At 66.1% G+C, this 16,730-nt stretch overlaps 1 protein-coding gene across 1 annotated transcript; it reads left to right on the forward strand.

Annotated features, from left to right (window-relative positions):
- The first annotated feature begins 5,513 nt into the window (after positions 1-5,513).
- Positions 5,514-16,730, forward strand: SLC15A4 (solute carrier family 15 member 4). The gene is made up of 8 exons (XM_028503654.2): positions 5,514-6,084; positions 10,656-10,951; positions 12,919-13,090; positions 13,508-13,585; positions 13,696-13,864; positions 15,039-15,194; positions 15,915-16,073; positions 16,297-16,730. Exons 1-8 carry the CDS (start codon positions 5,551-5,553, stop codon positions 16,452-16,454), a joined length of 1,722 nt encoding a protein of 573 aa, XP_028359455.1. The 5' UTR covers positions 5,514-5,550; the 3' UTR covers positions 16,455-16,730.

The following is a 16,730-nucleotide window of genomic DNA, read 5'->3' on the forward strand; positions in this document are numbered from 1 at the left end:
ATGGCAAGGGGACGCTGGCAGGGTCCAGGGGCAGAGGGCAGCCCCCAGCTGGCAGCCAGCAGGTGACGGGCACCTCGACCCCTGCCTCCAAGAACCGGACCCCTCACAGCCTGGGAGGAGCCCAGGTGGGATCTTGGCTTTCAGAGACCCCGCGCTGGGCACCGGGTCAGCCACGCCCACCTCGGGCCCCTGGTCCTGTGAGCTGATCGCCGGGTGTTGGGCAAATGGCAGCGGTGTGGCAACTCGTTACACAGCAGTGGGAAACTGATACAGTTACACACCAGGAGTGCCTTTCCCTTCCTCCCCAGAGTCCGCTTCCACAAAGCGACTGGAACAGCTACACAGTATCCCAGGGAACGGCGCCCTGTGCCCTCTGATCGCACACCTTTGCTGCTCCCGGTCTTCCTGCTACTTTAGGCAACATTGTGGTGAGCGCTTTATAGCCAAGGCTCCGGGCACATCCTCGGGTCCCTGGAAGGGGAGTTGCACCCAGTGTGGCCGAATGTGGTTCCGCCGCAAATGACTACTGCCCTTTAGAAATGTTTACTTTTCATTGACCGCTTACAAGCTCACTCGTTTCCCAAAGCACTGGCGACACTGGGAGTTTTCTAGTTCAAGTGACAAAACATGTCCCCTCTCTTTGCATTTTTAAATTACTGGTGTAATTTGGACTGTTTTTTTTTTTCCAGGGGGCATGTGCCTTTTTTCTTTTCTCTGCGTGCCTGCACCTGTATGTGTTGCTTGCATGAGTTGGGACTTGTCAGTCCCAAGTGACAGAGAGCCACACTTCCTCGTCAGAAAGAGAACGCCGGGGCTCGCACATGACATGCCCACAGAGGAAAAAAGGGTTCTTTACGCCACAGTCAGACCCAAGGCCTAGCAAATGTCATTTAGAAACAAGGTCTTTCTCTCCTCACCTCCACCTTCCTCGGGGTTGCGTCACTCCTGGCTTTCACGCCGTGGGCCTGGGGACTCCAGGCTCGTATCTTTGCAATGACAAACCCACCAGAAAGAGAAATTGGGTTTTTTCCTGGTCACTCCAGAGTAAGTCAGGGATCAAGTTGGGTCCCATGCTCATTGTTGAGCCAATCACGCAGAATCAACAGAGGACTGCTGCTGAGTGGACAGGCGTGGTCACCTGAGGACCCCTAGCCTAGGGGCCCCGCCTGCCCTACCTGAACCATCAAATTAAGCAGGAAATCACAGTGCTGCTCCCGGAGGAGGAGGAAGAGGTGCTGAGGGCCCGGGGCCGGCTGTCCCTGCCGTCTGCCCGTTCACTGTGACGACGTTGGATTCGATTGTTCGTCCCCTGCACTGTGCACGATTCCTAAGAACTCCTTGCAAATAAGGACGTCCCCTTTTGTCATGTGCATTTCAAATTTATTTTTCAGTTTGCTGCTAACGGAAATGATTTTTTATGCACATTCGTTTTAAGACTTTCTGTAACTGAATCGACAGACTTCTCCTTTACGGCTTTCACTTTCCAGGCTGGGGAGGGCACCCCGCCCTGAGACCTTCTGTTTCCCAACAGCCCCCCGCCCTGCTTCCATGCACGCGTGTTCCTTGGAATCCACTGCACCCCACACCCTTCCCCGCGGGCCCACGCGGCCTCTGTCGTTATGGGCTGGATTGTGTAGCACTCAGTTCCACCCTCAGCCCCTATATTCGTCTCTATTGATCTTTCCTGTACGTCCTGATCTAAAAATCAAATACACTTATAACCAACCACCGGCTGTCATTTCGTGATTGCAGTATGGATTCGGACACGCGTGAGGAATTACGAAAGTGCCCGTTGTAGGCCCAGGCGGGCGTGGGCCCGCGCTGGCTGACGCCCTCACTTCTTCGGGCAGGAGGAAGCAGGAGTCTGAGGTCTTTCACTTTCGCTGCCCCCTCGCCTCCCTCCCTCTCTACCGGCAATCCCCCGACTCTTGCAGGTGTCTTGTGGGCCCTTAAAACGCAGGCTTGAAGGAACCCAAGAAGTGAGAGGTTGCCGTTCATGTGAGTCCAATAAAATGAGAGCTTGAGAAAAGGCCACGTCCAGAGCCATCGTCCTGGCCACACCCCCTCACGCTCTCACACCCTCTGTGAGCCTCAAACTCGAGTCACCCCGAGAGCTGGACGACCTGGCATCGGGGGGTGGAGCAGGGGGCTCGTGCGGCCACAGCCCGTGCGCATGAATGTCAGGTTCCATTGCGTCGGTTGCCTCTGTCCTAGTCCTTTCATTTCCTGCTCCCACCTGGGTCCCCTGGAGCCAGGCAGAAGTGTGGCAGCAGGGGCTCCTTGGAGGAAACTGGACCCAGGACAAGGCTGCACCTCTGAAGAGCCAACAGCTCCGAGGCAGGGCCTGCAACTGTGATGTGGCCAAGGACACGGGCCACGCCCTGGCGCCCGCGGGCGAGCTCTGTGGGGAACTGGGGACCAGACAGCAGAAGCGTGGGCCGTGTGTGTGGTGTGGAGCCATCACGGCGTGGGGAGCAGGTGAGTGAGCGGCGTTGGGAGGCGTGGAGTCCGCGGCGGCGGCGGCGGCGGCGGCGGCGGCGGCTGGAAGAGCAGCGTTTTGAGGAAGCTGAAACTGAGGGAGCAGATGGGACCGCAGGGCCGGAGGCGCAGCTGCGGAAGGAGAAGCAGAAGTGTCGCGGCAAGTGTCGGAGAAACCTGCCGGCCCCTGAGGCGTCCTGGGTCTCGGGTGGCTCCCGAATCAGGCTGTCACCTCCTCTACGCTCTGCACTGAGCAGGGCACAGGGGACAGGCGGCGACCGGCAAGGAAGGGCCGAGCGCTCCTGATTTCCATTCACGCCCCGGGCACCCTGGCAGGCAGGCCCTCCTTCTCCGAGGGCTCCGGAGTCCTCCCACGGAGCCGTAGTTTGTCATGTGATGTGGCCCATCCCGGGGACACCTGCTGTGTGTGCAAGGTCACGTATGTACTTGGTGATTTGTACACAGGAGAGACTCGTACACTACTCCCGGGCACAGGCGTGCCCAACGAAGTGGCAGGTGTCAACGTACACTGAGTCTTGAGTGATACGACCTCTGAGGCTTAGCCCAGGGGCCACCCGTCACCAATGACAGGGCCCGGGCAGGACACCCAGAGAGCAAACCGCACCCGGTGGGCGGGAGGGGGGGGGGAATCCAGTCACCCTCCCATTCTTTCTTTTACTTTCCCGCTTTTTTGATGGAGTCACAGCGGGTGGCTTGTCACTCTAAGGAAATCCAACACAGTGGGTAACACAGCCAAAGTTTATCATCCAGCTTCTCCCTGAGCCTCTGCCCTGCCGGCCACCAAGGTAGCCCCGTCCTGAGCCAGTTCGGGGGACCGCCGCCAGGAGCCGCCAGGGCCGCGGGCGCCCTGCCTCCTGCCTGTGCAGAAGGGTGCGTCTCCCCTGCAGGCCGTCCCTGTAGCCTGACCGGGCCCCAGGGGAAGTTCACCCCCTGAATGGTTCGAGCCTGGGTCCCCGAACTTGTCACTGTCAAGAGGCCGGAGAGACCAGCGCCGGTCTTCCCAGTCAGATCCGGAGACAAAGGTGAAGTCCGTTTCTCCCTGCCTGCACGGGCGGCTGGTGGGGGGCAGGGCGAGGTGAGGACAGCAGTTGACAAACACCCAAGTGGCGTCGGGATTCCCGTGGGAAGGAGAAGAGGGGTGTGGACTCGGGGCAAGTGGCCAGCCATGCACATCGGCAGAGAGCGGGGCCGTCCGACAGGCCTCTGCGCTGGTGGAACAGTGTCCAGCATGGCAGTCACCAGTCACCTGTGTCCCCTGAGCACCTGCGATAGGGCTGGTGTGCCGGAGGGGCGGGGTTTCTACTTCATTAACCATGAAGTGGCGTCAGGGCAAACAGCCACAGGGGGCCTGAGGCTCTGGACAGTGTGGACGTAGAGAATAATTTCTTTATTGTAAGAAAGACCAGACAGAAGGGAGAGGGGAGGATGCAGGTGAGCTGGAAGCCACGTGCCAGTCTAGGCGTGGGGGGTGGGGGGGCAGGTGCATCTGCATGATCTGAAGCTGGGCAGCAACGCCCCCAGCACTCACTGGTTTAAAATAACCACTATTTTACTTCTTCGAGATCCTGTGACAGGGAATGAGGCCGAGGGGGGCCGAGCTCCAGGTTGCTGTGGCCGGTGGTTGCCTTCGCTCCACTGGGGGTCTGCAGACGCAGGCACCCCGCACCATGTAGCTGCTGACTGTCCCTCCACCGGAGACGGCAGCAACACAGCCGGGCTCTCCTCCCACGGTTCGGGGCCCTCAAAGGCTCACCACCAGGAGCTGCCAGACCTTCTTCAGGCTGGGCCCGCACCTGGCCCCGGGGAACTTCCACCATACAGTCCACCAGGCAGGTCCCAGGCCCGGCCCTGCGCAGGGATTCACTGGCTGGTCGCTGGGGTAAGGCGGCCACAAGCCCCCGTGTTGCTAGAGCTCACGTTGGTTCTCTCAACCGCAGGGCATGCAGGTACTCAAGTGAGACCTCCCACTTCTTAGGCATGAACTCACGTTTTCAGGGACAGCAGCCTCACTGAGACATAATTCATGCACCTCACAGCTCATCCACTGAAAGTGCTCAATACGATGGGTTTTAGAACATTCACAGATTTGCGCCACCATCAGCACAATCCACTTTAGAAAGTTCCGTTGCTACAGAAGCCCCGGACCCTCTAGCGGTCGTCCCACCGTGGGCCCGGCCTGCACCACTGGGGGTTCCAGGGGCGCACGGGGAGGAGCAAGAGAGAGCAGGGCCCTGCCCCCTGTACCTGTGGGGACCAGGGACAAGCTGGGCAGACAAAGGAATGAACAGAAAACACGACGGGTCCCATGGAGAAAGCGAAGCAGGGTAATGGGACCCAGCGGGGTCGGCTTTAGACGGACCGGTGAAAAGACAAGAAAAAGAAAAGGAAATGCTCTGAGCAGTCAACGCCGCAGACGCGGAGCGCAGCAGGGTGCCAGGCACGCGGCAAGGAAACGGGCTCCAGGCTGGACTCGTTCCAGGACCGTGGATCTCAATGGGGGCGCCTTGGCTGCCCGGGGGCCACTGGGGGGGGGGGGGGGGGGGTCCGGGGACATGTTTGGTTGTGACGACTGAGCAGCTGGGGTGCAATGGCATCCAGCGGAGAGCAGAGGCCGGGGGCGGGGGGGGGGGGGGGGGTAGGGGGCGCTCCGGGGCCACCGGGCTCCGCACAGCGCCCGCGCGCAAGCAGCAGCCGCGCACGGGGCGGGAGCGCAGACCGAGACCCCGTCCTCCGGCAGGAGCGCCAGGAGGGGGCGCAGGGGCAGCGGTGGGACAGGAGGGGCTTTGGGACCTCGGAGCGGCCGGCTGAGAAGCCGCTCGCCGAGCCCGGGGTCTGCAGGCACCTCCGCCCGCTCGCCCCAACAGCAGCTGAACTGACAGCCCCGCCCTGACAAGCTTCCGGGGCGGCACCGGAAGTTCCCGGCGGACTGCGCGGCAGCGAGCCCGCCCAATGAGAACGCTCGAGGGGCGGGCCGAGGCGGCCGGCGGGGCGGGTCTCGCGAGACCCCAAGCCGGCGGCGCCGGCCGAGCGGCGGAGCGGACCGGCGGGTTCATGGAGGGCGCGGACGGGAGGGCGGGGGAGCGGGCGCCGCTGCTGGGCGCGCGGCGGGCGGCGTTCGAGGGCCGGCGGCTGGCCTGCGCCGCGGTGCTGCTGACCGAGCTGCTGGAGCGCGCCGCCTTCTACGGCGTCACGGCCAACCTGGTGCTGTTCCTGAACGGCGCGCCCTTCCACTGGGAGGGCGCGCAGGCCAGCCAGGCGCTGCTGCTCTTCATGGGCCTCACCTACCTGGTGTCGCCCTTCGGCGGCTGGCTGGCCGACGCGCGGCTCGGCCGGGCGCGCGCCATCCTGCTCAGCCTGGCGCTCTACCTGCTCGGCATGCTGGCCTTCCCGCTGCTGGCCGCGCCCAGCACGCGCCCCGCGCTCTGCGGGACCCCGCAGCCCACGCGCGTCCGCAACTGCTCGGCGCCGTCCTGCCTGGACCCGCCCTCCCGCTACTGCGCGCCCGCCGCGCTCGGGGCGCTCGCCGTGGTCGGTCTGGGCGTGGGCGCTGTCAAGGCCAACATCACGCCCTTCGGCGCCGACCAGGTGAGCGCAGGTGCGGCCGGCGGAGGGGCGGAACAGGGGTGCGCGCGGGTGGGCTGCGAGAGGGGGCTGCGCGTGGAAGCGGCCTGCTTCCTAGGAAGTGCCACTTGGGAGTGCTGGCGAGGGCGGCTGCAAGTGGTGGGACCGCCCGTCTCCAGAGGGGCCGTGGGGGCGGACACCGGCAGGGTATCACCAGCAAGAGCGCACGCCGGCCGCCTGGAAGAGAGGAAGCCCTTGTTGCTGTTGAAGCTACAGTAGCAACCGTGTTGCATCGCATAAGTGTATCAAGTCAACACTTCTTGCTCCTTAAACTTACACAAGGTTACATGTTAAATGTTATTTTTTTAAGTGGGAATAGGGTGGTAGGCAGGGCGTGCCAAGGAGCTTGAGGTCTGAGTTCAGCACGGTGCACGCCCGCGTGGATTCCATCGGGAGTGATCTGATCTGATTTGCGTTCCTAACAGATTTGGCCTCTGCAGCCCCGGGGGCCTGGCAGCTGTGGCCTGGCAGCCAAATCTGGCTACTTCCTGTTTTTGGGGCTAAGAATAAAACTGGGTCTTGAGCGTGTCAGTGGTAGGGGAAGAAAAGGAGTGTTTTGTGACAGCGAAAGTTGTGAGGCTCGGGTTTCAGCCTCCGTGGACAAAGCCGTATGGGAGCAGCCCAGCCCGGCCTGTCGGGCCTGTGCAGAGGGGCTGCTGCCCGGCCCCTGCAGCAGGTTCAGTAGCGACAGGCAGTGTAGGTCTCTCGAAACCTGAAGTGTTTCTCCCTTCCCCTTCTCAGGAAGAGCTTGCGGAGGCCTGGTATTCAGACGAGGCTGTGTGGGAGGGAGGGAACCTGGTAGGAGGCTTACCTGGGCAGGTGGGAGAGAGGCGTGGCCGCGCCGTGGGAGGGGCCAGGGCAGGTTGGGGAGGAGGGGTGAGCAACAGGGAAGAACACGGCCAGTTTGGTGCTGAGTGGCCCTGTGCTTGGTCACGCTCACAGGGGGCGTGCTGCGCAGCAGGCCCTGTGCTGGGCATTCCCCGTCCAGGAGCCGCCCTGTTCCAGGTGGGGAAACGTGAGGCCTGAGAGGTCAGCTCCGTTGCCCCAAGCGACACAGCCAGGACCCCAGAGCCTCTGCTGCGGATCGGAGCTTGAACCACACTTGTGTGGCGCTCCCAGTCACAGGAAGGCGACACCTTATAATGGGGGGGGGGTGGGTAGTTGTGATGGTCGGTGTGGGGCTGGGCCTCGAGGCCCAGGCTTGTGGCTTTGGTCTCCGGGGCCAGCAGCGAGGGCACGGAGCTGTGTGCACAGTCACCATCTGTTGCAGAAGGCCCTGTCACATGACTGCAGTGTATATCACGTGCCTGCCCCTTACTGCTTGGCGGGCTCTCTTCCCATGCTGCCTGTGCCAGCCCGCCAGCGCCTGATGCCTGTCCTGGTGCCTGGTGGGCAAGACACAGCGGGCCTGGGCTCACGGTCAGTGCCCCCAGTGGACAGCAGGCGAGAAGCGAACGGCTTCTTAAAAGCGTAGACGGACGGCCCTGCAGAGGCGACCCGGAGTGCACGGCAGGACTCGCCCTCGCCTGACGTGGAACTGAGCGTGGGCACTAAGGAGAGAGGCATGCTCTCCCGCGGGACGGCGGGCCTGCCGCTTCGGCCCGACACGGTCGAGGGGGACAGGACCCTGCCAGACACACGGCTGCCGAGTGTGCTCGGGGCGAGAGCCCAGGTTGTGCAAAAGCACATTCTCTGGACAACCGGGATGATTTGGTCATGGACCCACATTGGATAAAACGGCCGATGTGACGGCCATGGAGGCCACGCAGTGCGTGGTCCCGCGGGTGTGTGCTGGGCGGAGCAGCAGCGTGTGCAGACTCGGGAAGACTGGCGGGGGCTGGGGGCTGCAGAGGGACCCGGCTCCCTGCAGGTGGGATGAGGGGGGTGTTGGGTGGCGGCGGGGCCCCCGAGGCTCTGGGAACAGAGCAGAGCGCTGCTGTGCGTTCTGGGGGGCGGCTCCCCACGATAGCGCGGGCTCCGTTCAGAGCCTCCTAGCAGGAGGGAGTCGTGTCCTCGCTCTGCGCGGGGGGTCTGGAGGGCGTCTCAGAGGGTCCCCCACCCGCCGGAGGTGCTGGCTGCTTGGGGACAGGGGCGTGGTTGGGGGCATGAAGCGAGCCAGGCGGTTCCTCAGGACAGGCCATTTTGTCACCTGTGGCCGCCTCTCCGTGAGGATGAGGACAGCTCTTGTTTCATCGAGGTGCTTTTTGTGCTGGTGTATGTCATTGTCTCCTGCGTAGGGCCTCGGGCAGCCCTCTGGGCTCCGCTGACTTTGGAGGGAAGACAGGGGCCAGACTCCAAGGCTGTTAGGTTTTGAGGGGAGACACCGGCCCCGGCTCCCCGCCAGTGCCTGACTTTCTTCTCGGTCACAGCTGTTCTGCACACACAGACTGAGGCCTTGAGATTGTGACCTGGACGAAGGGAGCCTGACTTTACCAGGGAAGAGCAAACGAAACGTTTTTTCTTCTGGAGGGGGGACAGTCACGCTCTTGCGCACTTTAAGGAGTGTTTCCAGATCGGCCAGCTCACTCGCTGCGGGCGGTCCCAGCCTTCTCCCGAGCTCCCGTGAACTGGTGGTTGTGGTTTCTTCCGCCCTCACGGGGCGTGTGTCCGCCCTGGCTGGAGGGCGGGGGTGGTGACGCACAGGACGGACGGGCAGGGAGGGCTGTGGTCAGTCAGCCCGGGGCTGCAAGGCTCGAGGCCGTGACTCAGCCTCCCAGTTCCGAGGAGCCAGCTTCCCCTGCGTTGCCCGCAGCGGCTGGTGCGTGCTGATTTGGGGCCCTAGTCACAGGCCTGGGTTTCTGAAGTGCTTCTGGTGAATCACACCTGGAAGTTTAGACACCTGGCTGGGTAGCGCAGTTGGTTAGAGCGTCGCTCTGGTACCCCGAGGCTGCAGGTTCGACCCCCCAGTCCGGGCACACACGAGGCTCAGCCAGTGAGCGCACCGGTGAGCGGGCCGGCACGTTGGTGTTTGTTTCCTCTTTCTCCCTCCTCCTCTAAAGTCAGTGAAATGAAAAAGATACGTAGGTGGACCGGCAGGTTTGCACAGGGTGTGAGGGTGAGTGGGATCTTCAGGCTGGGAGCGCGCTAGGCCGCCAGAGGGCCCACTGGCTCCTGCTCTGTCCAGAGAGGCCGTCGGGTGCGGTGGGGCGGCCCCCACTGTGGCCCAGCGAGACGTGACTGCGTGTGCCATGATTTCAGCTTCCCGTTCCCGGGCCTCTACCGGCCCCGCTCCCCGCGGAAAACTGCCTGTTTGTGTTCCCGTGGCCGTGTCTTCTCTGGGCCCTCCCTCTGCCTGTGGTCCTCCCCCCTCCGCCCTCCCCCTCTCCCCCGGCCTGTCTGTGGGGCGGCCGCCGCTCAGCGTGCTGAAGTGCACCCCGCCCCCACGGAGAGCTGTCCGCCTCGGCGTCCCGGGCAGCCCCCACCACACCGAGTCCTCGGGGGTCGCCCGGCCGCTGGCCGGGGCCTCGGCACCTTTCCGACCGAGGACTTCCTCCCTGCAGCTGTTTCTTTAGAGCCTGGATTTCCAGGTTGAGACGGCGGCCACTTTATAGTTATTTGTAGCGCTTGCCAGTACTGTGACAAATAGAGCTTAAAGTAGTGTATCAAGTAACAGGGCTGCGAAAAAGCTGCTTTTTGGGTATTATGAGTGGTTGCTGGAGCCCTGTTACAAACCCCACTTGTTGTTTACAAGAGGCGTTTATAATGAGGACCAGAGTCAGGTCTGTCCTGGAGCGGAGGCTGCCCGACCTCGCGGGATGAGTGATGTGAGGGTGACAGGGAAGGGCCTGCCTGGACAGCGGCCCGGCCCGGCCCGTGTGCGGTCCACCCCGGCCTCCACCTGGGACGCCGGCTGGAGCGGACCGTGTGGGCACGGAGCCTGTCCCAGCAGTGGCGCGTGGTCGTGGGGTCCGTGTGGGGAGGGAGTGGCAGGGCCCGCACCACGTCTGGCACTTGGAGCCCGGTTGAGTCCCTGGCCCCGTGGGGCCTGCCCGTGTCCGTCTGAGCTCATGGGCGGGGTTCCGGGGTCTCCCCCGCCTGCTGTCGGCATCTCTGGCCTGGGTGCCAGCCCTGCCAGCCTCGAAGCAGCTGAGGTCCCCGTGTCAGCCCATGGTCCCCTCTCGGCTCCAGACGCATGGGGCTGCGGGCAGGAGCGCCCAGAGAGCGGACTACCAGGCAGACTCCCGGGCCCCACGGTCACCAGTGGGGCGTGGCCATGGGCTGGGGCTGTGGGCCAGGAGCTGGCGTTTGTAAGGGGCGGCAGGCGTCCCCCGGGCTGGTGGTCGTGGCTGGTGGCTGAGACTCCCCAGGGTTTGCTGGACTTGGGCGAGGCCGAGGGGAACGTGGCCGGGCTGCGCGGTGACCACGAGTGGGTGGGCGGGCGCGCCTTCCCCCGAGGGCCCAGGAGGGCGAAGGGTGTGTGAGCGTGCGGCCGTGCCGACGGCGGCGCTCTGTGAGCACAGTCGCTGCGTGCACCTGCGCGAGTCCGCCCCCGGAGAGGGTCACACGGCCCATGCCCCCCCCCCCCCCTCCCGCAGGTCAAGGACCGGGGCCCCGAGGCCACGCGCAGGTTCTTCAACTGGTTCTACTGGAGCATCAACCTGGGCGCCATCCTCTCGCTGGGCGGCGTCGCCTACACCCAGCAGAACGTGGGCTTCGTGGCCGGCTACACTGTGCCGGCCGTCTGCATCGGCGTCGCCTTCCTCCTCTTCCTCTGCGGCCAGCGCGTCTTCGTCAGCAAGCCCCCCGACGGCAGCGCCTTCACCGACGTGGTCCGGATCCTGGCCTACGCCTGCCGCCCGCGGAGGCGCGCGGCGGAAGGCGATCGCGGGGGGTGAGTGCCCGGCCCCCGCCGTCCCGCTGTCCGCCGCTGCCTCCCCGGGGGCGGCACCTTCCCCGGCGTCCCTGCGGCTGGCCGGAGCCGCTGGGGGGGCAGCCTGTCCCCTCGGCACGGGGCTTTCTGGCGGGAGCTCCGAAAGCCCCGAGCGCTGCTGGGGTTTTAAAGCTGGAAACCCGGGTCCTGGGGAAGTCCCGGGGTGCAGGGGCAGGGGCAGGGGCAGGCGGGCCAGCCACCCAAGTGCAGATTCATGAAGAAAAAAAGCCAGGAACTCGGCCCCAGGGGAGCCCTCAGAATATCTCTCTCTGGTCACCTGTTGGAGTGTGATTTGCATGCAGTAAAATGCAGCCCTTTCGGGCACTCAGTCTCCGGGCACGTGACAGGCCCGCTCCACTGTGTCACCACAGTGTCATCGCAGTGTCACCACAGTGTGGTTGGGGCCTCGCCTGTGTCATCGCTCCAGGGAAGTCCCAGGGACTTGCTCTGTCAGTCCCCGCAGGGAGTGTTCCGGCCGAGGTGGGTGTTCCTGGGGCGGGGGTCCCCGAGCCCGAGCAGATGGCTTGGCCAGGTTCCGCGGGCCGGCCCCTCCCCCACCGCCTCGGCGTGGGTCTGACTTTGTTCTCCCCGGGGCGGACTGGGAGGGCCTCGAGGCTGTTCCCCGGCAGACCTTCCTCGGAGGACCCCACGGCCTCACAGGCGTTTCAGGGTTCAGTGCGCAGTGACGCCAGGGAGAGGGTCCGGCTATCGCCCCTCCTCCAGTCTGACTGTGGAGGCCTCCTCCATGCACCGAGAGGCAGCAGCCCCACCTGAGAAAAGCTGGGGGTCCGGAGGGTGCCCTCACGCACCCCCCCATGTGCGGGGCCTTTCCCCCAGCCCCGGCCTGGGGCCCTGTGTGGCAGACGGCCCTGTGCTGGGGCCGAGCGAGGAGTCCCGTCGGCTGCCTGCCCGGCGTGGCCGTCAGTGTCCTGGGAGAGCGTGTGCGTGGGTGCGTGCAGCCCTTGGCTGTGTCCTGTTCTGGCGGGAGCTGCGGCTCCTCGGGGCACCCTTGGGTGCTGCAGGATGAGACACTGAAGTTGTGGGGGGGGTGCCCGTAACCTGGACACGCTCCAAGACGCAGCCCCTGAGACAGCCGGCAGCTCCCTGGCTGGGTGTCTCCGGCTTCCCCTGGCGTGCAGACTGCCGTGCAGTTAGAACTATTGGTTTTCTCTCTCCCACCCCTGAGGCCCGTAGAGCACGTCCCCACATTAGTGTCTGGGAGCCAGCGAAGGTCTCAGCACCGTCCGCCGGGACCCCGTCATTTTGTAAAGAAACAGACCCAGGGCGGGTGAGGGAGGGCAGCCCTCACCCAGGAGCCGGGACCGGGGGTCCTGAGCCGCCGACCGGCCAGCACACCCGAGCCCAGGGCGACACCTGAGGGCTGGTGCCCAGGGGCGGCTGACGTCCTTCCCTGGGTGGGCTCAGAGCCCCGCCCAGCTCAGCCCCACTGCCCGGCCCACTGCTTCCCTGTCTGCACCCCGGCTCCCCCCAGTGCAGGGGGCTGGCGGGAGCTGCCCGGGCCGCCCGGGGCTGGTCCCTCTCCTCTCCGTGCTCCCTGACAGTGGGAGGCCCAGCGTGGCTGCCAGGGCAGCCCTCGGGTGCTCAGGGGCCGAGCTGCAAACGCACCTGCGTGGTGTGTCCGTTTGTCACTGCGGTCAGGCGGTCAGGCTGACCCGTGACAGGTTACCTGACGGGAAGTCCAAACGGTGTAGCGCGGTGCGGCTGGCGTGGGCGGTGCCGGGACAGAGCAGCCGCAGCTGCTCAGGGTGGGAGCCGCCCTGGCCCTTTGCCACCGGCCTCGGGGGCTCCGCGTCCTGCTGGACGGAGCGGGCTCAGCAGGGCCAGCCGCCGCTGGCAGAGTCAGGGTGTGGCTGAGGGCGCTGTGGGGGCGGGCGGGCCGAGACTAACTCCCTGTTTTGTCTCTGAAGCGAAGGCAGCGGAGGCTCCCCGCCCCCCTCCCCTAAACACAGTCTGTTTGGTTCCTGTAAGATGTCCCACGGCGGGCCCTTCACAGAGGACCGGGTGGACGACGTGAGGGCCCTGGTCAAGACCGTGCCCGTGTTCTTGGCCCTGGTGCCCTACTGGACCGTGTACTTCCAAGTGAGTGGCGGCGGCGGGCCCCTCCCCCCTGCGGGCGCGGGCCGGGCACCGGCCTCGGCCGCCCCTGGACTCGGGGGTCCCAGGGGCCTTTCCCCGGGACCCTCGGGTCTCCGGTCTCGGTTTCGGTTGCGACCTCATTTCTGCTGACTGAAGTGTTTCGAGGTGGTTTCCCAAGAGGAAGCCGGGAGACGGTCTCCTGTGCTTCTCCTAGCCCCACCTCTCCAGCCATGGAGGTCTCCTCTGGGGACCCCAGTCCTTTTCCAGGCCAGGCCCCCAGGCAGACCCGTGCCGACGGGACGGCAGACTTGTCTGTTTCCACCCCGAGCGTGCGGCCACGGAGTGGCTGGGCCGCTGCTGCGGGCGTCCGAGGGCTGGGCTGTGCCCGCCCGCCGGTGACGCCGCCGCTTCTCCCCCCAGATGCAGACCACCTACGTGCTGCAAAGCCTGCACCTGCGGATCCCTGAGATCTCCAGCCTCACGGCCACCACGCACACGGTGAGGACGGGGTGGCGGTCCGGGACGGGGCCCGGTTCCTGTGCCTGGGGCGCGTGGTTCCTCCCTTCCAGCCAGGCGGCTGCAAAGGGGTGACCGCGTGCCCCCCGCAGGTGCCGGCCGCCTGGCTGACCATGTTCGACGCGGTGCTCATCGTACTGCTGGTGCCGCTCAAGGACCGGCTGGTGGACCCCGCGCTGCGGCGGCGTGGCCTGCTGCCGTCCTCCCTGAAGAGGGTCGCCGTGGGCATGTTCTTCGTCATGTGCTCCGCCTTCGCCGCCGGTGAGCGCTGCCCCCGCCCCCTACCTGGGGAGCCCTAACACCAGGTGCATCCACGGGCCTCAGGGGTCCCCCATGCTCACTCACGCGGGGGTCCACGTGCACTTTGTGAGGGGGGAGGGTCTCCTGGACCGCGTTCAGACGCACAGTGGGCATGGGGTCTCAGACGCTCTGGTCGGGGGCGCCGACCCGAGGCCTCAGGCCCGCAGACCGCCGTCTCGAGCATTTGGGTGGTCGCCCCGGGTTCCGGGGAGGAGGCAGCTGCGCCTGCTCCTGCTGGTCCCTCAGGCCCTTCCTATCTCACCCAGCGGCGGGGGCGGCGCTCAGGGGGTCGCCGTGCTGTGTGGAGCAGCTGACCTGGAGGCTCAGTCCCTGCACTGTGGGGGCCGAGGCCGCCCTCACTGGCCGTAGCTGCGGGTCGGCTCTCGCCCCGGGCCTGTGGGGCGGAGCCTCAGTGCTCTGTGTGCTGATGAGGCGTGGCGATCCGCGCTCTGCCACTGCGCCGCGTGGCTCCCTCCTCCCTGTCGTTTGTTTATTCTAGACAGAGGGGAGGGAGGGAGGGAGGGAGGGAAACATCCACGTGTGGTTGCCTCTCAAGTGCCCCCCACTGGGGGCCTGGCCCACAACCCAGGTTGGGCCCCTCCTGGGAATCGAACCTGTGACCCTTTGGTTCACAGGCCTGTGCTCAATCCACTGGGCCGCGCCAGCCAGGGCTCCCTACTCCCCTTTTTAAACAAACAAAAATCGTGCAAGAGAGCGTCGAGACACTCGAGGGGTTGAGTGGGCACACTGACGTCTGTTTCAGAGACGCCAGACGAGGTGTGTGGGGCGCGGCTGCACCGGCGACTGCACCTCGGTGGCCCCCCGGGCCCCGGGCCCCTGGGGCAGCCGTCACCGGGTGCCGTCCCCTCCCTGAAATGAGGGTTGTCTCTTGGTGGCGGCTGATGTGCAGCACCGTGTCAGTTCCGGGGCACTGCACCGTGACCGGACTCTCACCGTACGGAGCGGCCTGCTGGCGAGCCTGGCGCCCGCCGGCCCCACGCAGAGTTCGCACGGCGGTGCTGCCCGTGGGCCCGCGTGGGTCCCTCGGACACGCCCCGAGCAGCTCGCGGCAGACGCCCTGCTCCCCGGTGCAGTGGCGGCGGGGCGTGAAGGCGGCTGCCCTTGTGGATTGCAGGGATCCTGGAGAGCAAGCGGCTGGACCTCGTGAAGGAGAAGACCATCAACCAGACCATCGGGAAGGTCCTGTACTTCGCGGCCGACCTGCCCATATGGTGGCAGGTGCCGCAGTACGTGCTCATCGGCGTCAGCGAGATATTCGCAAGCATAGCAGGTGAGGGCCGGGCCCGGGGCGTCGGGGCGTCGGGGCGTGTCCTTCCGCGGGGCCGGCTCCGGACAGAGCGGGGCGGGAGACGGAGGTGCTGGCTGAGGCTCCCCTGTCGTGGCCTGGAAACCGCGGCCCAGACACATCGCCGCCAGGTCCCTCCCCCACCTCGATGGCGCGCGGGAGGGGGCGGAGCCGGGGAGACCCTGCGGGCATCCGGCCCGACCCCACCATCCGTCCCCCGGAGGGCGCAGACCCTCCTCCCCCACCGGAGCTGGGGCCAGACCCCAGGGCAGCGGCCTGGGCTTTGCCCCCTGGGCTGCTCCGTCCCTGGAGAGCCCCAGCTGCCCGGGGAACGAGCAGAGCGACCCCGCTGACGGACGGGACGGCTCGGAGCCATCGCCCCCGCGGCCCTCTGCTGCGGACCCACTGCGGCCCTCCAGGGGCCCGCTGGGCCCGCGGGGCCGACCTCTGGGGGCGTGCCCTGTGCGTGCCGTGTGACCCGATGACCCCCGTTGGTCAGGACGAGGGGAGAAGCTGCTCTCAGCCGTCCTTTCCGAGAAGGGGGGGGGGTTACTCGCGCTCGCGGGGGCCGCTGCTGCTTGAGAGCTGGGACGCGGCTCCCCCCCACGAGTCGGGGAGAAAAGCGTCGCACACGCAGCCCCGTCGGGCGGAGCGCCGGCCGCCGCCGCCGCTCACAGACACGCCCCCCCTCCCGCCCCCCCCCAGGCCTGGAGTTCGCGTACGCGGCCGCGCCCAGGTCCATGCAGAGCGCCGTCATGGGCCTGTTCTTCTTCTTCTCCGGCGTCGGCTCCTTCGTGGGCTCGGGCCTGCTGGCCCTGGTGTCCCTCAAGGCCATCGGCTGGATGAGCAACCACTCCGACTCCGGTGAGGACGGGTGCTGCTCTCGGCCGGGGCGGGGGGCCGGGGCTCAGGTTCCTGCGTGGTCGGAGAGCAGGTGCTGGTGGTGCTGATGTGCTGCGAACCGCAGCTGTGCCTCCCCTTGAGGCCTGGGGGGGGGGGGCAGCCCAAGCACGGGGGGGCCCAGGCGCAGCGGAGAGGCCCCCCGGCTGCCCGCACGCGCCGCTCACGGCCCTTTCCCCCCCCACAGGCAACATCAACGGCTGCCACCTCAACTACTACTTCTTCCTCCTGGCCGCCGTCCAGGGCGCCACGCTCCTGCTCTTCCTCGTCGTGTCCGTGAGGTACGACCGGCAGCGCGCGCTGGCCGCCGGGGCCGCGACCACGCCCGCCAGCAGGAGGGCCTGACGTCTCCAGTCCTCGTGGCCCGGAGGCCGGCGTTCCGGGAGGCACTGGCCGCGTGCTGAGCCCCGACGGACCGGCAGGTGCCTTCCCCGAGCGGCTGGTGCTGGGCACGTCTGTGGGTCCGTCTGCAGCAGGCTCCGACGCGGCCCGCCCGGCCACTGCACGCGTGTTCGCGGGCATCTTCGTGCCTCACACACGTCACGTGGTCCCTGCGCAGCCGTGTGCTCCGGCTGGGTGCTTCCTGATGAACCAACGTCTGCCCCTGCCGAGACGGGGGCT

This window comes from Phyllostomus discolor, chromosome 13 (genome assembly GCF_004126475.2).
Source record: "Phyllostomus discolor isolate MPI-MPIP mPhyDis1 chromosome 13, mPhyDis1.pri.v3, whole genome shotgun sequence".
Taxonomy (NCBI): Eukaryota; Metazoa; Chordata; class Mammalia; order Chiroptera; family Phyllostomidae; genus Phyllostomus; species Phyllostomus discolor.